Here is a 24,783-nt window from a genome sequence, read left to right on the forward strand (position 1 = left end):
GCTGTAAATGTTCTGGAGCAGAATGTACATGTCAGGGTACCGCCGATGTAGTACCTAATACTGAATATATATGGGTCTACTTTTGATCTTTACATTTAGTCAAACCCTTTTTACATTTAGTCAAAGTATCAAATAATCGCTAGCAGATAGTTTTCTTCTATCCTTCTACAATTTCTTTATTGTGTAAGTTCGGCATCTACATCGGCGCCGCCGGAAACTGTGACGTCAGAAGACGCACATGCAAATAGCCAGCGCTCCTGTCTAGAACCCTCCAGGCATCTTCAATGTACAACAGTGTTTACTGAGAATTTAACTTCTTCTGTTTGTTATTATAAATAAAATAAACAGATCTAAGCTTTATTTCTCAATATCTGTTACATATTCATCTTCTTCTCGACCTTTTTCTACCACAAGATCGTGTTGTCACTTGGGCTTTTTCAGTTTATGCCATCATTATCTCTTTATCAGTTTTGGGCTTGAGCACTATTTATTACTGGTTATTGAAATAGCGATTTTGGGTTTCGCGACTAAATATGTGGATGGCGCAGCGGGAATTAATTTAGTACTGCGGCAGCCCCGAACTTGTTGGAAACGGCCCTTTTTTGAGGAGCTTAAAGTAGGTCGGACAGATTTTCTCAGAGTATTACTTCAATTAGTTCGCGTTGGGATGGGATAGTAAATTAGCGTGGAATGGTTTTATTTTTAACGGTTATGAAGAGAGATATTTGCGTTCCTTGTTCCTAATGGGGGAAGAGATAATATTTAGCTTAGGAATAGGTATAATTATTATTTATTTGTTCGTTATAATAAATTATGTTTGATGGATAGACAAAACATCGAATCGAATCCAAGAGACCAGAGTTTTTTGTTCATTAATACACTACATCAAAGAGGATGTCAATCTGTATAAATTAACAAAAGATATTTCACATAAAGTAAGTAGGTACATTCAGTCAATAAACAAATTGATCACCATATTAAATGCCATTCGATTTTCGGAATGGGCGGCATTCTCCATTATAATTTGCATGGGACGAGGGGACAAAAACTCCATCAAACATATTACGGACCGCTTTATGCCCCTTTTGATCAATATTCGGACGATCATATTCCGGACTCCGGACGTCCGTGTCCGGAGTTTTACGTGTCCGGACAAAATGGATGAGAGCGTATGAAATATTATGTACTTTTACCTGCATGTAAAAAAAGAAAGAAATTATTTTCACATTACAACTTATGTGTACTTATGTGTATATATGTATCTAACGCATTTCTACTGTACGAAATGTACGAAGTTCAGATTTATGCTGTGGTATAAGCCACGGCGCAGATTTTTTGTTGGGCCTTAAAATTTGATATTATTTTATATCAAACAACAAACATTAAAATTATGGATTCACTATTTCGTATCTATGCTTTTATATTATACTCCCTTTAAACGTATAAAAAGAAGGCTACCGTACCGGATGTATCTTTAAAATTAATAATGCAGTGAAATAATTTTACTCCAAGCATTCTATTAACAATGTTAACTCGTTGTAAAAGTTAAACGGGTTGTTTCAAAAATTTCAGTGCATTACAGTCTATTTTCCTCAGTTATGAAATTTCAGCGAAAAATACAGGAAATGTTGTTCAGTAAAATCGCGAGTTTTAGTCCACGAAAGCTGTCGTGTCCCGTCGTACCTACTCGTATATGAATCCTATTAGGTAAGGTTTATTCGAGGTACCATAAAACAAAATAATAGAGATGATCGAGATTTATTTGGATTTCTGGATTTATATTTATTAATCGTGATTGTGGATCATTTTGCATTTTCAATTTTGGCTGTTCTTTGGCGTTTATGTATCAAATTAATTATGTTTATCACACTTGCAATTATTTAGAGCATCTCAATACAACTTTACTGTTGAGAGGGGTTTGTTTTCTAATTGACACAAGAAATTGGAGCCTTCAGCCCTTGTGCAAGTCGCCGTGGGGTCCGGCGAGGTGCGTCGAGTGGTTGCAACATCTTCGGTTAATTTACGACTGTTTGTAGACCGGTTAGCGGTAACAGTTACTTGCAAATAAGGATAAAAAATTATAGGTGTTACTAAAATCATAGGTTGAGTCTTCTAAAAGACGGAAAGTTATTAATCGAAGTACTTACTTAAAGAATTACCTGTATAATATTTTACAATATATATATTTTTTTAATAATATTTACCTGCCAGGATTTGAAACATATTATACAGGGTCGCCATGTAAGGATGGGATGGGAAGTGGGTAGAGACGATTGTTGGCTATTAAGTTTTTATTAGAATATCTAATAATACTCGGACAATCAGAATGTTTGAATAAAACTATAGCACTTTATGTGTTAGATACACATTGTGTGTCTCTCCTCAATTCACACTGACACACCTAAATTATTCAAAAATATCATATCATAACGTGTGTTATTGACGTAGATTCTTGGCCACAAACGGTGTTAACTTCGTCATAGGCCGTGGGGCGACTAGGGCATATTTTTATGGGTAAGTACCCGACTGAAACGGGACTTTTTAACACCAGAAATTGACGGATAGAATTCCTATGCCAAGTGGTGAGACTTTAAGGGCTTGTGGTGATGTGATCATGTGTCATTATGTGCTGAACTTGAGTGTTTGTGTCTGTATCATATTTTTTAAATGGATGAACCGATTTGAGTGAGGTGTTCCTGATTGAAAGTATTTTCTATCCAGTAGTTTCTTAGCTATGTTTCGTGAAGTTGTTTCAGTTGTTTGTAAGCAATTAGAAAATTCCCGTTCCTTGATTTTTTTTTAAATTTTAGTCAACCTTTCACGCTTATAAAAATCCACTGGGCCTAAACTGTACACTTTCAAAAGGTCCATTTAAGTCCTAGGGAGCCCGCGCTCCCCTGCGGTGTCGTGTTTCTGAAAAATCTGTTTACGGTGACGCCCTCCCTGATGCACGATCAAAGGGCTATGCTATCCGCATTGTATATGCATTTTGACTCTGTTGTTTCACGCCAAAAGTCATTGAAATATAATAATAAATCCTTAAGGAACCCATAGGGTATATAACGTTTTTGCCTGTATTTATTTTTTATTGAATATAGTAACTAAGTACATCAAAAATTACAAAGAACCAAACGAAAAGTTTTTAGAAATTTTACGCGGGCGAAGTCACGAGCAAACGATATAATTCCTCATGATATAAAGATTTGATAAAGACATGTTTACAAAGTAACATTGCGTTGTAACTAGTAAGGCAGCAAAAGATTTTACTTAAACATACATAGGTACCTACTAGGTAAAATATTAACTGTTTTCTCACACGACTTAATTAACTTCCATGTGAGATGCAAATGAACCGGATGAATAGTTCATTTTGAAACCTCTTTAATTTGGTTAAGTTTAAATTAATAAATTACCGTAGCCAATTAACCTGACCTCATTAAAATCTAAAAGGTAAGGTGTTTATTCATAGTGCCTACGTTGCCTTATTTTAATGAGCATCTATGGACCGGAATCCATATTAGAAGCGAAGTAGGGAAGTAGCTTTAAAATTCAATTCAAATTTTAGACAACATTGACAAGACACAAAATAAAAATCCTGTAACAGGCACCTATAAAGGTTTACTCCGAGCAAAATTTTTTTACGCGCGGAATATGACGTAAACCCACAGATATTACGAACATATGTATTGTTCTTATGCGTAAACCCATGTCAGGTGGAGCTGGGCTATAGTAGGCCGGAATATGGAATCATCTAGGCCCTAAGGGATATATGTCTATGACATTAGACTCTATGGTATATTGAAGACTATAACATAGGTACTTTATGACTCATACGAGATTAGTAGCGCTGGCATTGTGAAAGATTATTATTTATGAGTTTACTTTATTACTTTATATTCGTTTTAAATTGGGCGATACGAAATTTGTACCGGCCATTGTTTTATAAAAAAATGCAAAAAAACATTATGGCAATACCTTTTCAGTTCCTTTTGAAGATAAAACCAATTAATTAGCGAGCATTTCGAGATATCGTGTGTCGATATCGAATCTTGTAATACGCTATTATGTGGAGATTATCCCATTTGGATGGCCCCGTACGTTGTGGCAAGATATGAAATATATCATTTATATACCCGGAAGGGTGTGCGATATTAATGGAGTAACATATCATCTCCTTTTTAACAAGAGAGTGCGAAAACTAACTAGTAAAATGAAAATATAAATACATATAAACCTGCCTCTTGAATCACTTTATATAAAAAACTAAACCCGCCTCAGAATAAATTCTAGACGGAAACGCCACGTGAATCTGAGAAAATCATGAATGTGAAAATTTATCCTGGTTGGACAAATTCTCTAGAAAATTCATTGCACGTGTCGAATAATGTTAAACAGAGGATACTTGCTTTAACTGCAACCCTTTCCATACACAAATCATGGTAGTTGTACAAAATCTGATTATTTTTCTGAGTCGTGAGACAGCAGGGGCGTTGCTAAATCAATTGCATCGATATACTTTTTAGTTCTTTTGTTAACGTAAAAGCAAGAATGCCTGTTTCAATAATTTTGCTGCGAAGGATCACACCCGCATACATTTAGAATCGTTTAACTACTCGTAGTTAAATAAGATCATTGCTTAATATTGGTTGATGAAACTCGAATAGCCAGTACGAATTTCATCAAAGATAGTAACTCGATTAAGGCCGTATTAGGATCGGTTCACGGCTGTTTGAAAATGATGCATCATCACCGGGAAACCCAGACAAAGCCAGACGGGGACATCGCGATTCCCTCCTATACACGTCCTTATTGTACGCTGCGTTAACGCCACTGCGCGTGCGTTATCCTCCCACTTGCCTCTCCCTCTCGCACGTGCACGGAATCCCTCCGTCCCTCTCACTCCCGGGAGGGCCGATCTATACGACGCTAGGTACAACTACGGTACGGTACCGTCCAGTACGCAGGCTTCAGGCGTAAGACACAAACGTCAGTAGTTTCGTATCTGGATCGGAACGACTCGCGGCCGCTATCATGTCGCGCGCCGTGCTTTTTATTAGTGTTTTTACCATATTTTTGGACGTCCTGCACGCTGGACAGGTAAGATGCACAATTTGATTATATTTTAATAATGTATTTTGGTAATTCGTGGCCGCCGTTGCCATGCCGGGGCCACTAAGTCGAAAATCGATTGACGCGTTCGGTAATGTTTTCACGGTGTAAAATAGTGGCGCTGAAAAGAGCCGATTTGTTGAGACGCGGATGACATAAAAGTTTTTATTTTGAGCTTATTTATATGGTTTTTTGTTGTGTCGATGGAAAAACGGTGCATTGCGTCACATCATGTGCTACGTCGCGGTTAAGTTTACATTTCATGAGACTTCAAAGATTTTATACTTTATCGGCAAATCATCGAGGGTATTTTACAAAACTATAAATATAAAGCCAAACTATAACTATAAAGCTATCGCAGTTATTTTTACAGGGTCCAAACAAGCATAAATATATTCAATGTTTGTATATTTTTGTAAAAAATACGCGACCCTTGGAATCCGTCGGAACGCAAACATTGGCGCGTTATCGTTTGCGTTAGGTTTGCGTATTTACGGCTCGCATCCGAAGGGTAGAGGTTAAACACTGCACGCGAGGTACTGCTACCCTAGGTCATTAAATTTGCTGTACATGCGAAAGTACAGTGTTCCATTGTATTCTAGAAATTTGTCTTTTTATTTTGATATTATTTATATATAATATGGAATTATAATGAGTTTGCGTAGATATGAACATTAGAATTATATTTTAGAACGTACTTAGACATTTTCAGGGCGTGTTCCTATTGCTCAGTTATCGCAGTACATTGTACATTAAATTTCTAAAGGTTTTGACATTGACGTCCGTTACTATGCGTAGAAACTTCATACAATTTCTATTTTATTTATTTCTAACCTATTCTTCTGCGTTGATTCCGTCGACGGATGTCAACGTGACGGAGCGCGACTGAGCAATGTGGACGGGCTCTTATGGCATTCTCAAATACTTGGAATATATTGAAGTAAAGATCACGACATTATACATGGAATAACAAGACAACGACGGAGAGCGACATACATATAAATAGGATTCCTTTTTACCCCATTGTTGCGGAACCCTAAAAATTATGAACTGAACAATCCGAGTTTATACGCCTGTAATATTTTGGTAACAACAAATATCTGTATAATTATTATTTTACTTAAATATTACAGGGTTAATCTGTATTAATCTGTTATTCATAAAAGTTAAAGTAAGGTAAATTATTTTTTGTCTCGTTCTGTCAATGTAAAATATTGTATTGGTGCCATTAGTGACAAAACGTACTTTACCTTAAAATATGCTTTAACCTTAACATTGAAACTTGTTTATAATATAAAACAACTTCTAAAAAGCTAATCCAGAAGATGTTTCATTATCTAAAGACCTACATAACTATCGATATTAATCCGATACATAACAATTTCCATGCTAATTCCTATCAATCGGAGAGCTATCTGATAGCTCAGGAGCCGTAGAGATTAATTATTCCGTTTAGATCGAGTGGTGCATAATTGTATAAGCTATTTGTTACATCTCCTAATGCGCTAATGTTCATAAGATTGGTTGCAAGGATAATCTCTGGATATGCTTATCACTTTCGAATATACTATTAGGAAAATGACGTTGTTTTTTTACGAATGAACAGAGGTTTTTTTTTCGAAAACTAGTACGGCTTCCGCCGCCTTTGGGGTTTGGCCGTAACGTATAAATTTGAAAAAAGAACACGTTTTACTCAATTTTATTTACGAAATTATGTATTATCTAAATAAAAATAACTAAAACTAAAAAACTTACGTATTTTAGTCACTTAATAAAAATTCAGAATGATCAATTAAAAATTTCAACAAAAGTTATTTTGTTAAAACATATAGGTATTGGAAAAATTATATATTCCTTATGTGAAATGCATTCATTCATTCATTAAGTGAAAACTCCGCTCATGAGTCACAAGGAGCTATTATATATAGCGGTGATCATTTTTCCTTCGTGCCCATTTGCCGTCCTAAGCCATAAAAAAAACAGGGTCAACTCGAAAGCCAAATAAAACACTTCTAATTGGTCAAATCAAAGACTTTAATGAACTAGAAGTCTCCTTAGATAGATAACCAAGTTTGACTTGCAATTAGAGTATCGCTGATTGGAGATTGCGTCACCCACTGCCCTTGTGCTACTGTTTGTTTGTGCCTTGGTTTACAAGCAAGTGGAAATGGGCTCTTTTATAAAAAATATACTACATTGCGAAGATATTTAAGGAAAATAACCTGAAGATTGAGAGAACACATGGACGATGGACGTTATTTATTTATTAAACTTTATTGTTCCAAGTAAAAACATCTTATAGAAGAATTGCTAAAAGCATTATCTCAGAGACAAACAGAAAAAAATGTGCAGTGCCAAAAACTAACGCAAATATTAAACAAAGTATAGAGAGTCCGACAGATCTTTTTATGATATTTAAGTCTTAAATAAATTTCTTTTGAGAAAAGAAAATAATCATTTCTAAAAATACCCAGCCATTTTTGCCTGCTGCAAATTATTATTTGGATTCAAAGACTCAATAATTTCACAGTAATCCTGTCACAAGTTTATGCACATGTCTATCTTTTCCCACTATGAACAACACTGAATAGGCAGCTCCCTATAAGTTACACGAATTGAATCTAGTTATATCTAGACCAGAATAGGATCCAGTGACTGCGCGACATGAAGCTTTACAACGCAGACTTTAAATTAAATCGGGTTTTCAATTTGAGCAGAATACCTAGAAGTCAGGTAAATCCCAATTGGAAAACGTTACGCTCTGACTTCACCGTACTAGGTAATAATTTGACTTTTCTTTATTTTGTAATTATTGAGTTACGCTCCCATAGTATTATAGTTGGGAAAAAGTTTTCCTCGTCTAAATATTCCTCGTGATATTTCAGGTTTTATTATTCTACCTTCTATCTTGCGTAGATTAATCTACGCAAGGCTTTATGTGTAGATTTGGATGACTGCGTGAAGAAACATTTTTATTTCATAAACGGAAGAATATTTTAATTTTTCAATAAGTAATATAGTAATATATATATACCAACTTCAGAAAACATTTCATATTCAATCTTTTTCGACTAACATATTTAGATGGTTAATGTCAAGTAAACACGTTCACGAAAATTTCCAAACAATTTTTTTCAGTAAATTTCGCGAATTTGATAAGAAGAAATTTTCGAGAAGAAAGAATTTCACGTCGGCACATCAATAGACGCATGTTAGATTTCTGTAAAACGAATAAATAGCACAGTCGATAAGGGAGAGGACGGAGAGGAGCAACATCCAGAAAAACGTAACTATATCTTGACAAATAATTTAGTTGGCACTGTCGACGTGTGTGGAGAAACAGTTGTCGCGTCTTAACCGAGTTACAGTCAACACCTAATTTGAACGAGTCGCCCATTTTTCTCCTCTTGTATCGGCAAAGTGGAGATTTTATGTTGTGTCGCCGCGATATCTTGTGTGATATCTAATTTACTTTCTCGATTTAGAGAATTTTGTTTATCTAGGTACACACACATTACGTACTCTGTCCTACTATGGTTTTGATCTTCGCTTCATTGTCATTTTTAGCGTTTCCAGCTTTTCTGAAGTAGGAATTCAAAGATAATGATATCATGTTTAAATTTTATAAAATCAATGTTAAATTCTAACGGATTAAATAGTAATTATCTGTTTTAAAAAAGTATCGAGTCTATTTCAAATGTAACAAATTTCAATATAAATTTGACAGATAATCTATCATAGTGTTAATTTTTTTTCTTAAAACTATTGAAAAACTATAAAGTGTTAAGTAGATTTTAATGTAATCTAACCCTGCTAAGCCAGCCGGTGTAACAAGGGTGAGTTAAGGGCAATGTACTGATAATTTTCCCAGAGGACTGTTGCCTTGGTTTAGGAGTCTGGTCTATCCTCGGAGGGAAATAAAGCTAATAACTTGTGGCCGGTCTAATGGTTAGGTGTAGGGATTTTTATGAGGTTTATTTTAGATATTTGGATCTGTCATAGTCGGATAATTAGTTTTAGTTTAGGTTTACGGTGGATAATATTATTTTTTAAACTTTGCTCAGAAGTCTGGTGAAAAAAATGTGACCACATAATAATATTTTGTGTAGCACTTAATAAATCATCTTTATTAAATTATTTTTCAAGAGTGAGATAACTAAAATAAAAAAACAATAATTTTACCGTCTCTGTATTTTCTTTAGTTCAGAAAAGAAATTTAATTTTGTCGGTCTACCTGTGAAGATTTTTTAAAAGTGCCTCATAACTTCAAACTTTTCCATTCGACTTTACAAAGTGAAGCCTTCTAGAATCCAGGCGTGGTACAGTGGAGTGTAACAGTCGTTAAAGTAAGTCCGAGATTTTACTCGATTTGAGAAGTCTAACCGCCGCAGCCGGAATATATGTGGAGCTTTGAACGCTTGAAGTTTCAAACCTTTTCGATAGATTAATGGCAGCACTCACGATAAGCGTATCATTACATACGTTACCCATTTTCAAGTCTTTGTCCTTGCATTCTCATACATTATAGAGATTTCCCAGTGGCAACTTCACATTTCAAAATATGGACTGTACTAAATAAATACTTTGCATAAAAAAAATAAACCTTTTTAACTTCCACATTACAAAGAAAATTTAGTTGTCCTAAAAGTACAAATATTAGACATGTGCCCATAGACATGTTATTAAAAAAAAGTTAAAACATACTCGAAGCTAAAATATGTTTTGTCTATTTCTGTCAATTTCAAATAGGTATAATCAAACATATTTTAGCTTTGAGTAAGCCATGTTTTAACTTTTTTCATAACAGGAATACAGTGTAAATTTCTACAAATAGGGGTGTTTCATAATTCAGACCAATGTAATACATTCTCTGTATTTTTACGAATAATACTTCACTTTTGGGCTCCCTTGAGGTTATCTTTCTAGGAGTGTCTGTACTATAATATTTAATGAATCTCTTGGAGGCAGAACTAGCTGAGTGTTAGAAAGCCTTTTAACTTATAAACATTTAACTTATCATCATGGAACAGTAGAAGTTTTAGGAATAGTGTCGTTGCGACCTATTTTATTTAACTGAGCGCGAATGCAAGTTCACCAGTCCCGTTTATGGCGGCCGTAATAAAGTAAAGAGCACTACTTTGATGGTAGCCTCTTTTATTTCGCTCTTTATAGTAATTTTATTAAAGTGATTCTGTCCTATGTTTTTTGATGTGTCAGCACTAACCACGTATGTAAAGTAATTTTGAAATTGAGTTAACTGTTTTTTTAATTATGAAAGAGCACTTCGTATGACTGAGAGGATGATAAAATGGGCTTTTTTATTTATTTAAGCTTAATTGCACAAAAATACAATTTGTAAAAGTACAATAGGTAGACAGCATTATGTGACAGTCAACCTTTGCGTCATACAGACTTATATTTTTCGCCCAGTAGCATCATCTACTTTTAAACTTTCGCGTTTCGTTATTACTTAATTTTGCCTTTATACTTTGAACGATTCGTGGACTGACACTACGGGCTCTGAGGTATAAAAAGGTACTCCTTTACCTGTATATTATTAATATTTGAGATTAAGCTCCATACACGTCTTCACTGACTAGTTTAGTAGAGCGGTCGCTATTTGGCGAGCGCTAATTGTGATGTTTGTTTGTAGTTCACGAGATCTGTCCCTCCTGTGTATGTCAGCCTTTGATGAGGTCGGTACATAACTGAATATTAATTACACTGGTTTTGAAGGGGTTACATAAACACTTGAATTCCTTGGTCTTAAAAAAAAGTAAAGAAAATGTCTATTTTTTGGGTCTCTGGGACATTGGAGCCACGGGGGGACATAGGGTTATTTGTGGAAGCCACTAATATTTAAAACATATATGTAATAATAAGATACGTGTAATTAAATCCAATATTATATGTTACGGCTAAACCCCGAAGTGCGGCTGCATCTACTAGGTCTAGCTGAAATGATAAAAGCTTTATTTTGGTCTAGCCTAAGCAGGCAATGCTTAGGTGGCCGACTGAGACCGGATACACCTAGGTATAGCCGGCAAAACCTTGGTAGCACTTCGGTGTTTAGCCGTAACAATACAAACAAATTCGAACCTGAGATTTGGCATGCCGTTTGCTAGTATATCATACATGTATAAACATTGTTGATCTATATATGATATGATAATCAAATATTAACCTAGACTTAAAAACACGACGTCAATCATTCTATACGTCAAATCTAGAATAGGAAGGCGTGTTGAATAAACTTCATCGTTGTAGGAATAATGAATGTTTAAACGTAATGGATTCCAGTTGTGTCTCGAACGACATCTCTTCAGACATTGACTCATTGAATCCAAATCTCAATACGGCATCTGAACGGAACGGTTTATTCTTAGAGCTTAGTTTTATGAGTCAGTTCTCAGTATACTGAAATTTCCGATCTAGAACATGAAACGAAACAGTGTCGTGTGAAGTGTCTATAGGTTTTAATACGAATATTTTTATTTTTAGTAAATAGTTCGTTGCTATAAACATACGGAGAAAAATTTTGATGGAGACCATTAAACTAAAATCACTATTATTACCGTTACAAAAAAATCGTCTCGTTATGAGACTAAATTTAACAGCAATCGAATAAAGAGTCTTGAAGTAACCTAAAAATATAATAAATAACCTTAAAAATGATCATCAAAGTTTCACAACAAACTGAATGTCCTACGAATGAGCATAGAAACCATTCCCATTTCACGATAATTTAATCTCCAAGTAGAGCACTGAATTCTTCCAGCTTTTAAGCGGTACGAGAAAATGCCATTATTCTTTCAGAGCGCAAACACAAAACGAAAGGTTCTTTGTAGGAAAACAATCTACTTGGTATCTGATGAAACTTTAGCAGCCGCAAATAGTATTGTGTGGAATAAATAAGCACTAGCAATAGAATCTACGGGAATTAAGCATTTTAAAACCCAGATTCATTCGCGGCGGAGGGAGATTTAAAAGTGGGTAATCAAGTTTTTAATTCTGGATTCGGTGAGTGCGGATTAAAATGTATTTTCTGGCAACACTGGGATGCTGGCACGCTTTTATCGTTCTTTCTTTAAAAGGATTTCGGCGGCTTAATAGGGTCTGTGGTATTGTTTGAAAGCGGTTTCGCGGGCCTTTGTGTCGGATGCGATAACTGATAAGATGTGCTCTCTGATTAATTGGGGAAAACACTTATGAGAAGGGTCGTAAAAATGTGGGGTAATGTGGAGTTGGTTGCTGAACATGTAATTTAAAAAATTACGGTTTAGGTACAGTTTTTTTTGACGTGAAATGTTTTGGTAAGATCATGAAAATATAACCTTTGGGTACCGTCATCAAAACAGATAATAACATTGCTTGATTAACAAATTAAATTGGTCGTCATTTTCATTCATAGCCTACTGCTGGGCACTGATACTAACTCCCTATTCATTTCATTTAGACATTAGATTAGATTTTAAGCTTCAGTCCCTTTGTTCATGAAAATCAAATTAAAAATTATTCAATTTAGGAAGATATACATCACTTATTGACGTCAAAAAATTACTTAAACTAAGTCTACTGCCGACTTCCAAAGCGCAGATGAAGAAGACGCGGCGCAACAAATTTCACCGCAGCCTTGTTTCAATTAACAAATATAGGTTTTAATAATCAGGTCTTATTAAGGAAAGGAAAACTTATTAATCTATTGAAATCTCTTTCTCTAATCTGAGAGTGTTCCTGGCTTAGTTATTGGCTGTAACGTGTGTGAAGTTTAAAATATGAGAAACTAACTTTAATTAAATGTAATTACGCATTCGTCACTACAGACGAAATTGCACTAAAGTCATAATAATGATTACTACCGACAACATCTCAAAAATGGTCGAAATCTTTCAAAATAAAATTCGGCTACCAAACTATTGAAATTTGTCGTTATCAAAATGTATAAACTTTAAGCTGTAGCTTAGTTCAAATTACGGTTCGTGCTCTATGGAAACTGCTCAATACAAGTCTAGAAGTAAGTATAGTTCCTTGTGGAAAATGCCGGTAGCCTCGGACTGTAGACACGGTAGACTAACTTATTCAGTGCAGTTTGCTTTGACATTCATTTGAGTAGAAAGTTGGTAAAGTTTGTCTATGCTCTCGGTCTGTAAGAACACTGCTTACTTCTTGTGTTTTGTAACTCTTTTCGCTTTAAAAATAGAGTTTTGAAAGTACAGTTGCTTTTAATCACGTGTATGAAATTATTTATCTACATCGGATGAGAAATTGTGGTGATCCAGTAATATCCACTGGATAATCAAAAAAATATAGTCTTGTGAACTTCGTGTCCACAAATAACCTACCGCTATTGCAAATTCACCGTCAATTCTATCGCTAAGAAGTTCTAATTTCTAATTTTAAGAAAATTAATAAATTATGAAAAACATTTTTGTAAGTAGGTAGATTTTTCAGTTTAACCCAAGTGTACAATAAATTGCAATAAGTTAAGCAAATGTTAGCTAATTAATGTAAAGTTAGCCAGAGCTGAGGGCTCACAATTCGGAAAGTTTTCCTCTCGACCTAGCTGTAATTTTGAACTTAACTCCTTAGTCAAATCTGGCTTTGTCCAACATTCCTCGCTGGCTCGTTGATGGTATAATATACTTATATACAGTATTTATACAACGGAAACGAGTAGTCATTATAATTTTTTAGATGTATTCCTAAGGACAACATATAAATATCGGATTTTCAGTTAAAAAACAAACAAGACATTACGTGCATGTCCGTACTTTTTTACAATTTTCAGGAATTTATATTTTTATTAAAAAGAAATTCAATATTTCAGAAATTCATTATTATCAGGGTGGTGAGTGAAAGCAAAACTCTTACTCTGACTTCGAATTAAATTTGCAAAGTAAATGAAAGAGGAATTCAAAAAACTTCATTGATTGCGAAATTGAATTTCAATCTGAATAAATCGATTTTAAAGCAGACTTCATTATACACATTTTAAATGATTACATGTTACATGTTGATTAAAAAAAAAAACAAACGTTTAAAAAATAAAAGTTGACATCTCAAGAGAAAATAGCTCCAGAAATACGTTCAGCTTTACGACGGCAAACTAATTTGACGACATAGCGTGCTCGGGTTTTATTAGGTTTCTTTCAGAACAGGTTTTCATAACTTCCACCAACAATGGAGCTAAACAAGCTGCGGTCCCGCTATTCCGCTGCCTACAATTTTAAAGAAAGAACACCTCTTTGAAATTTAATCCCACACCTTCAAGATGGCGGTACCTGCACTAGAGCTAAGCCTAAGCCTGTGGGGCCATGAAAAATGTGATTAAAAAAAGAAGAGTAAACCTCTGAGCTTATGATTTCTTGCGGTCAATAGCTAGATTATTATAGCTGTCATAAAAACTGCAAACTACATAAAGACATTGTAAACAGTACTTAAAATGTAACAAGGCTGTGATTTCTGATTATTGTTGAAAGACTCTCACAATAACTATTTAATTCAATGAGTTTAAGATTTATTCCCAATAGATATTCTTGGGCTGAAGTGCCCTGCGTATAAAAAGGTCGACCGAGGTCAGTGGGTCGTAGATGACTGTTGTATGTAAGGGTCGCAAGTCGAATTTTACTGAAAGTTTTAGTGCAGATCGATGTGATCGCGATCAGGGCTTAGTTTCGGTCAAGTGTCGATTCTTTTAGAATGTGGCGTTTGTAAGATGATTTTTGTTAGTTTTTCAAAGATATGACAGGGATTTTTAAGGTGTAATCTCTCTCAACTGATCCTAGTTGTCAGGTCGCACTGTCTGGCGATACAAAACACGTCCTCCTTGATGAGAGCAGAGTATGCTATATAGATACTACCCATTGACTAGTGACATAATTTCTTGTGATAACATCCTAAATTATTGTATGTAACGTAACATATCTTAAACCTAGTTTTTAAGTAAATTTCAAGATTGCAATCTGTTTTGTATGTAGTATATATATATATGTATATACATCCTAAATATACAAAACTTTCAAGATTTGTTATTTAGTGGAGCTATTTTTGAACTCAAACCAATTCACAATACTGCGTAGCCGATGAAGGTGTTACGTGAAATTACGTAATAAACTTAGATTTTATTTTCACGATATGGATTTATGTGTCTGGCTCGTTTTTGTGAGCTCAATAAAGTGCGTCTGGTAGTTACTTTTCATCGACATAAAGACTTTTTAATTTACAGAGACATGAAAATATTTTTATTTTGCTCCCGTGGCAAAAATTTTCCAACCTACATGTGTTAATTGTTTCATTGATAAATTAAAATTGTCTTCCGTAAATGAGTTACAATGAACAGCCCTAACATGTCTACTTTACTTCTACCATCTTTTTATAAAACGTATAATAAGATTTGATTTAATTTGATTAATTAACATCTCTATTACAAAACTGTATACCTTTAAAATCGTGTAAGAATCGTCCTGGGCATTTTTCGTGGGCCGATCGCACAACGCCTTGAGTAACTTCCGACTATGCAGTTTGTGTTGAAGTCTTTTGTTTGAGAAGAATGGCCGTGGCTCGTGTGGAGACGTGATACATAAATACACACATACTATGCAGATGAACGGTTGGGTGGAGTTAGGTCAGGGTCGTCTGTTACGTGATCTATATATACCTACTATTATTATAAAAAAGGTAAGCGTTTATGACTTTGTGAGAGGCGGGTATCTCCGAAACTACCGACCAGATTTCAAAAATGCTTTCACCATTAGAAAGGTACATTATACAAGATTGCTATAGGCTATATATTATCTCAAAATTCCAACGGGCGCGAAGCCCCGGGCAACATCTAGTTTTTAATAAACTGATTATATTTGCCAAGCTGGACAGGCCGAAATAGAAAAACATATGGAAGATTAAGAATTATTTCCTTTTTGTTTTACAATTTTTTCAAGAATTTGTAACTAACAACTACAAATTCTATTTTCAGCTGTGTAGAAGCAAAAGTTATTTTTATCACAATAAAACTCATAAAAACATTGCGTGCATAAAGTGCAATCTACGCTGCGTACGAGTGTAAAAATAAACAAACATGAATACCGATGGAACCAGTTGTAAATTGTAACTGTACCCGATTGTATGCTCGTCCTTGTGGTCCGTTTTTATCGACTACTAGTTGTGACATGCGGCTTCTCTCACAGCCAAATCGAGAAAGAAGGACGAACAAATGAAAGCATGGATTTATATATACATCTATCGTTAAATTATTTGCAACAAGGCTTTAATTACTAACCTCCAATTACGTCCAAAACATTACATTGAGATTACAGAATTACGTCCAAATGAGATTTTAGCTCTATAAGTTTCTATCAGCAGTTCTTCTCAGCAGTTCTTCTCAGCAGTTTTCGTCCTGTAATACTACAGTTACAATAATACAGTTTGTAGCATTTTGAGAAATTACCATATATACATTATACCATAATATAAAATTTCACGTAAAAAAGTGCCTGTGAAGGTCTAATTTCTGAAGAAATTATTGGATTAGATTTAGCGCGTCTGTTGGAGTTCCATAGTAAAAGATGAATAAAAATAAAGAATAAAGAGTAAAGCCAGTAGTTTGTAGCTTGAGATATAACTATTTAATATAAAAACTGACGTGAAAAAGTGCCTGTGAAGGTCTAATTTCTGAATAAATAATTTGAATTTGCCAAAGGGAAAAATATAAGTATTTTTTTCACCAGCGGCTTCGCCTGCGAAATTTTCCCACGGGAGCAGCTATTTTTTCCGGGATGGAAGATACCCCATGTCCTTCTCCGTACTTCTAACTATACGTATGCAAAACTTAAAGAAGATTGATTGAGTAGATACAGCGTGAAGAGGTAACAAACCAACAAACTTACTTTCGCATATAATATTAGTTAGGATTGGACTCAAAACCTGTACCCCAGTTAGCTTCTGTATTGCAAAGGCGAATGTTCGCTCCACAGTTAACAAGTGCCCTTCTTTCAGGTAATGTGAGATCTTGTTCTATGATTACATTGATTACTATGTACTTACCAGACGAAGCAAAAAGGATCGTATTACCGGTTATGGAAGTAAGATCGTTATGCCCTTTTTATTTTTCCCTTAGTTAAGTACAACTGTAAATAATTTGTTCAGTAGACTAATATTTACATAAGTAAGTTGACAATATGCAGATCTTGCGTTTAGTGAAGTTGCGTGTAGGTCCCTTTTAAAAACATCAGTATAAAGTTTTTCTGTATAAATGTAGACTACTCTATAACGCCGCGTTAAGAAGTGACTAAGGTGAAGCCTTAGCTGAGAGCAGGCGGGCAGATGTAAAACAACAGCCGAATCTTCAAAATTTTGATTTCTTTATTCTTACGTCGGCTTACGCTGACGCCGCGGCGTCACAGCCTCGAATACCGGGAACATTCGAAGATGAAAGAGATAGATATAGGAATGTTTTTATCCCGTAATCTCGCAGCGTAGGAAGGTATAAGTTTATAAATAAAATCTATTCTAGATGGTACTATTGTCCGCCCATGTCCTTGCGAACGACAAAGAGTTAATACTTCATTATAGCCACATTTACACCGTATGGCCTTAACTGAGTTAGAGGTACAAAATGCCCAATGGACCGGCAAATAGGCCCTTCTGCCCCAGTTGCCGTGACGGCGGATCTAAACACTGATAGGATCCACAGATTTATATTAGGCTAGATACCGCATGCGTAGAGATAGAAGCTCTAGAAAGAATAAAGAACGGATTTTTTACATATTTTTGCCGTTGCAACAACAAATAGATTGGTTGAGATTAGCTGATAAACACCCAGTGTTTCCAGCCAAGAGGATTTATTTTGTACTAAATATAAACTGTATACATTTATACCTGCGCCTACATAGCTTAATTTTTGATAGGATATAGATTTTTACACGCGCTAACGATCAATTAATATTTAACTGTACAGTAATTCTGTGTTTTTTATTTGTTTGTTTTTTTGACTAAATTCGATATATCGAAACGGCTAGAATTATGAAATTAGTATATTAGTAGTAATTATGGTAATTAGTAACTAGATAAGGCTGGTAATTAGTAAGGTGGAGCGTTAAGTTATTTCTAATTCTTTTACAGAAGTAGAATCTTTAAACTAATTCATTCATCCAACATATAAAAGTAGTGGCACGTTCGGTGCTACAGATTTTACTAAAGATGCCGTGTCTACGCTAACACAAATCTGTGTAGGCCGGATTCACCCGACCCTCGCCACGGATAAACTAATCTCGTACATTTTATTCTAAGCCTCAGCTCTTGAAAAATGAATTTCAGGCTTCATACCTCCTTCAAGGGAGTAAATAGACGCTGAATAATTTACAAGTTCACTTATCCGTGGTAATTTTAAAAAAACATTGCTTTCTCTATTGCGTTTCGTTTACAACCGCGGAGACGTACGCAGATTTTTTATGATTTAAAAGTTAGATTAGTGAGTAAATATTGCATCGATTCAGACTGGTCTATGTATATTTATTTTAAACTTCATTGCACTAAATTAAAAATATGTATTTAGATATAAATACATTCTAGACCATCTGTCATCTGAACGTTTTAACGGTTGTGTCTTTAGCTGGTGAGCGTCGGAGCCCAAGGTCCGCTGGTAGTCCGCCATACTGAATTATACTTTCTATATCTTTATATTATGGCTTGGCATAATATAAAGATATAGAAAGTATGAGACATATGAAACAAGCTATATGGGTTTAAACATATAGTTATCTTACATTCACGTCAAAAAAGTATAATTACGTAACTAGATTCAGAACGAATTCATTTCCTCTTCACTGAAATGAAATTAATTTCTTTACATATATTTATTTACACTTTAACCCAGCAGAATCTCTGTAAACTATTCTTCGTAATATCTAGCAATTTGGGGCCATAGTTCCCGACGTCGGTTTTGTCTACCGGCCAGTGAGACAAAGCCTTCAGTCAACAGCAGATGTCAGCGAATCTGGTTTAATCCAGTTTATTCCGGTTTCCATTCGATTCGAAGTCGGGATGCGCTCGGTCGGATCTTATTTGGATTGAGTACGAGTGTGGTGGCCGCTAAACTATGTTTAGTAGCTGGAATTTTATGTTGCTGCAAAACATTTTCAAAATACTTATTTATAGATCTTACGAATTTGAAATTTGTTTATTTCTTTCTGTAACATAGTTTTTGTGGTATTAGTATGTACAGCATTAAAGTTATTTAAGGACTGGACTGAGGAATGTTTAACAATTCGTTCAAACGTACTCGACAATTGGTCGATAACCACATGAAAAATTTGCGCATTCACTGTAGTCTTTATGTCCGTGACATAACAAACTCCAGGAGTACGACCACGTCTTGTGTAAACCAGCAAATTGCCGTTTTAAGTGGAAAATGTAGAAGCGGACCCTAGGCTCCATGTTGTCTAGCTGAGGAAGGAAATGAGAGAGAGAGAGAAACTCCATATTCCATAAAGAATTTATGGGAACATTAGATATTAATATGATATATCAAGGAATGGTTCTTTGCACAAGCATCTAATAGCAATTAATCAAATGCAATGACTAGATTTACCATCAAATTATGCTGAATAGTCTGCAGAGGCTTGTCATAACTGCAATTAACTGATGCAAATCTAATTGTTTGTTCAACTGATTATTCCAATTTCACACATGGCTTCATGGCTGTGCGAAGCGGCCATTATGATAATTTCAGAGTCGAATTGTAATCAACTAGTAAGTGTTTTGTTAATAAACAGTGTTTATATGCCTTGCGCAGTGGTTAACAAACAACATTTTCGCAATGGTCGGTCATTCGTCACATAGGTGACCAAAATTGTACTAATTTGATGTTCTTCTGTGTTCAGGAAGGTGTCAAGGGATCGTATTGGAAGTTTGGAGGATATTGGGCAATGAAAGAGCGACATCCTCCATTTATATTGCTTGGGCAAGCATTCTTCTTCATATCGGGTGTGGTGTTGCAAGTGGAATTTCCAAAACAAATGTATATTTATTTGCTTTATATACTCAATCAATCTTGAAATTTCGCACAAGTACTTATAATTAGGAGTACCGAGATCGAAATAAGATTACATATTTGTCATAACTGTCCCGCTAAATGTATTCATAATATTTGTTTATCTCTTTCGAAGTTATTTGAAAATTTCATCTACGTCATGAAGCTCATAATTCTCACATAAAAAATTAAAACAATACAAGAAAGCTGGCCGAAAGCTAAACGTGAATTGCGAGCTTTCATTCTCCTTTAGGCTCGAGCCATGACGTGGCTCGGAATTCCCACATGAATAATAGATGGGAACATCCCCCATCCGAAAGGGTAGGTATCATAACTGTGATGAATCGTATGATCATGACTTCTGACCTTGGAATTCATGAAATGATAAAGGGCTAAGTTTCTATTTCATTCGAAATAAAGTAAGAATTCGATGTAATAAATAATTAGGTACTTGCTTTTTTATATTTTTTATTATACAAACTACAAGCAGTGAAAGAACAATATGCGAACTTAATCCTAATAAAACATAATCATAATCCAAACTATTATTATAAATGCGAAAGAAATTTTGTTTGTTGTTTTGTTTGTCACGCTCTATATACTCAACCAATCTTCTTGAAATTTTGCATACATGTAGTTTAAAGTATGGAGAAGGACATAGGGTATCTTTCATTCTGGAAAAATAAATATTCCGTGAGAAAATCACCCGAGAGAGAATATAAATAAGTAAAAAAACATTCAACCTTTGGATCATCCATAGATAATTTGTTGTAAATATAAATATGAAAAGCCAAATTTTACTGAATATGTAACCACCTCTCTTCTCAAAGGTCTACAGGAAGAGATTTTCTCAAACAAATAACACTCATTATTTATTTACTTCCATAATACACAAATGTAGGTTAATAAAAAATACAGAAGGGATCATCAAAGAGAAAAACGGTACAATCAAAAGCAAAATGGTTTTTAGTCGTCGGATTAAGGACTTCGAAAGTAACCTTTATTTTGCCATCGTTTAGACTCTGCGACCGAAATTTTGAATGATAAAACCGGATTATAGAAGGTATTTTTTTTTATTATAACTTAATTATATTGTTTTAATTTATAGGCATTAACTGATTTGGTGTATATTTTTAAATTTTATAAATTACATTACTGACTAGATAGAAGAAATAATCATATGAGAAAGGTTATGGATTTTAAATTGAATGGAAAACGTAGTAGGGGAAGGCCTAAGAAGAGATGGATGTGTGCGATAAGCAGGATATAGCTGATAAGGAATTAACTTTCATAATGAGCTGCATTTCACATGGAACTAGGAAAAGGGTAGGCGGATATGATTGACAATACTTTTTACTATAGGCGTAAATTGGAATATCACTTACCACTTTTGATCTCGCCAGTAGTTTTATAAACAAGAAAAATAAATGATTTATGTTTATGATTATATGTATCTCCTTTTGGGATTCACGGCACATAGTCCGGTCCTTTGAGAGGCTTGCGTGGGGATATGGATCCAACACGTAGAGGCCCTTTGGAGAATTTTGATGTTGTGTAGGTCTCCCGCCAAGACCCGCTCCCGGATATACCAATGAAATGATATGACCATGAGCAGGTCTTGACGGAAGTGTGAACCATTGCAGAATAATGGATAGAAGTACTGGTCTATAGAATGAAATTTGGATGGACTGAGAATGGGCTATTGCAAGAGGTAGGGGTCCTGTTACCTCTCGGTTTCCACTCCGACCTTGGGGAAGGAAGGCGGAGGTGAGGAACAGGGGCCTCCCTTGGGAGCACTCAGGTCCGTGGGGTCGCTACTCCCCAACAGCTCGCCACAAGCTGCCCTGCGGGCTGATTATGATTATTATTATAATACTATTATTTAATCATTTTCGAAAGGTCCCAACGCGCGTGATTTCTTTGCACAAAATCTTTCGATTTACAAGGATCCTAATTACCTTGTCTATTTCAGAACGATTAAACTAATTGTCCTTGGGTACAAGCTAACTTAAATTTAAATCTACGGGTACGATTTCAGGAAGTTTATCTAATTGAAGCTGACTCAGCTTGCTCCGTAATACAAGTAGACTACCAACCTACTCAAAATCATTGCATATTCACCCATATTACCGTGGCATAAAGGTCTATTAGGGGTCTTGATATGCGGTCGACTGTGCGTACAAGCTACCCCTCATTAACTGTCTTAGTATTCTGCTCCGGTGATTTTTAACAATTGGCAAGTAAAAAGTCTGCAAGAGGGTTAGGGGTGGTACAAATAAATATTCTGACCAGAAATGGCGATTAGGAAAGAAAATTTGCATTGTGTGATTAATACGGTATACGTATATTATGGTAGTTATCAAGAGTTATTTGATAACTAACAGGGATGTAACGGAGTTTTTAAATTTGCTTTATTGGAGTCGGAATCGGAGTCGGAGGAAGGATCAGAAGTGGTGGCATGAGAGAGAATTTTAATTTAAGCGGCGGTAACAACCTCGGTGGCGCAGTGGTAAGGTTCTTGCCACTGAACCGAGAGGTCCCGGGTTCGATCCCCGGTCGGGTCATGATGGAAAATGATCTTTTTCTGATTGGCCCGGGTCTTGGATGTTTATTTATATATGTATTTATTATAAAATATAGTATCGTTGAGTTAGTATCCCATAACACAAGTCTCGAACTTACTTTGGGACTAGCTCAATCTGTGTGATTTGTCCCAATATATAAAAAATTTAAGGACAAATAAAATATTATTTAGTCATTTCCGTAACATCCCTGAAACTACCATACGCCTGGTGATGGACAGGGAGAAGTTTGCGGAACTGACGGCCAACCTCCAGTAATGGAGAGGCATTACAAGAAGAAGAAGAGTTATTAACTAATGCGACCGACCAGTATAGTAGCACATTACAATACATTCATTTCTTAGTCGACTTTTTGCAGTGAATGTTTATTCCATTTTTTATAAATATTTGATTTGAGCTATACGACGCACTGTGCTATGTGGATCGATCCTATTGTCTGGATTCTGAGACAGTGGCCAGAGGACTAATGGCTTTCTGAAAATTTAATGCGTCCGGCTTTCTCATCAACTTGAGTTGCGGCCCATTCTAATGCTAATGACCATTGAGCCGCTCATAGAATATCTATATTTCTCCAGCCAGACCATTATACTTAATCCACTTCTGGCTGTCCCTAGACGCTTCGTTTACGAATAGGCTTATTTAGGCTATCATCGAACTTGTAAATTACTAATTTTATTTTATTAAGTGTATCATAATGGACATGCTTTAAAAGTGACATTATTTTGTTATTGTACTCTGTATAGTTATTTATCTGAGATTTGAACTACAATATTAAGTATTCTTCTTTATACTTTGCAAATTCGTGAGAACGATTCCACCTAATTTGGGTTGGAGGTTATTGATACTTATTTGGAAAGTTATGCCGGGATTTATAGATAGTGAATTCTCTATTAGGATACATATATTATACTAATATTATGCAACATCAAATGTTGCCATTATATAACTGTTTAGTATTGTATTCCGTTCAAATAGGTACCACTTATGCATCACCTCAATTTAGGTGTAATATAGTTCACAGAGGGTATCATTACAAGGCGACGACGTCGATTCTGTTCCGGAACGCTCCAACCGGTACGTTTAATGAATTTATCTTGTCAGAGGGAACATTAACCAAGTTTAGGAACAAATTACGAGCGTAAAGTTACCTCGTACCTTGGAAGTTCCCCTTAATTATCCGAAATGCTCGTGAGCTGCCGGCTTTTTATTGCGGAACACAGGGCATATCACAATTCCGTTTCGGCGCAAACGAGCCTTGATAACCGCTTTATTACTTGACGAGCTGCCAGAGCTTCAAGAATCAATATCCGCTGCTCACGGCTCGAGCACGAAATGAGCTGAGGAAATCAATATCAGCAAGTGTCGACGTGTAGTGTGCCACCCGGCGAACTGTTCTTTGCAACACTTTTATTAAATGCTATTTTGTGCCTTTTCTCCCACAAGTATTTCCAGTTTTGTGAATTTATCATTGCCACATTTCAGCTCCAGCTTTATCTAGAAAATCTACAGCTGCCATGTAACATTGTCTGTCTGTTGTTTTATGTATCGGTAGCGACACGGTTTTACGGCCAGTCGTTTATATTATGGGGACCCTTTCGCTTTATTGTTCTGCATCGGGTGAAGAATCTTGATAAGGATATTTTGGCGATTCACCGTGAATTATATTATCACGATCGCGACATCAATGGGAATAGTACTGTCGTTAGCTTATTTCTTCAGTATCTTTATTACATTTTTAGAGTAGATATTAAAAGAAGGATTCCCGCGAAACAATTTGGGAATTTTTCTTAATCTAGAGATATTCTATCTTAAATGGTTACCTAATCTATCGTGATGTGTAAGAAATGGTGGGAAAGATGAATCCTTAAACTTAAAGCAAAAACTTAAAGTGTAGAAATTAGCTGTCGGCGAGTAGCGGGTACCAGGCATGCAGCGGCGCCGAGGAGTGTCAGTGTGAAACGGAGCATATAGGTTAAGGGTCCTCCGCGCTTTGTTAGCGCGCTCTAATCACTGCCGGCCCTCGACGGCACGCGACTCGAGGGCTCGTGGCAGCCGCGCACAAGCGTT

The 24,783-nt window shown here is 35.5% G+C and overlaps 2 protein-coding genes across 4 annotated transcripts in view; one reads left to right on the forward strand and one right to left on the reverse strand.

Moving 5' to 3' along the window:
• Window positions 1-24,783, reverse strand: part of mlt (mulet) — an 80,153-nt gene that overhangs the window by 34,177 nt on the left and 21,193 nt on the right. The gene's annotated exons all lie outside the window — the stretch shown is intronic.
• The window catches only part of Appl (beta amyloid protein precursor-like), a 108,071-nt gene continuing 88,228 nt past the window's right edge, over window positions 4,941-24,783 (forward strand). For all 3 annotated transcript variants that reach the window (XM_053752914.1, XM_053752916.1, XM_053752915.1), the window contains exon 1: window positions 4,941-5,097. In XM_053752914.1, coding sequence (XP_053608889.1) covers window positions 5,032-5,097 — 66 coding nt within the window. In that variant the 5' untranslated portion in view covers window positions 4,941-5,031. The remainder of the gene's footprint in view (window positions 5,098-24,783) is intronic.

This window comes from Plodia interpunctella, chromosome 12, assembly GCF_027563975.2.
Source record: "Plodia interpunctella isolate USDA-ARS_2022_Savannah chromosome 12, ilPloInte3.2, whole genome shotgun sequence".
Lineage (NCBI taxonomy): Eukaryota > Metazoa > Arthropoda > Insecta > Lepidoptera > Pyralidae > Plodia > Plodia interpunctella.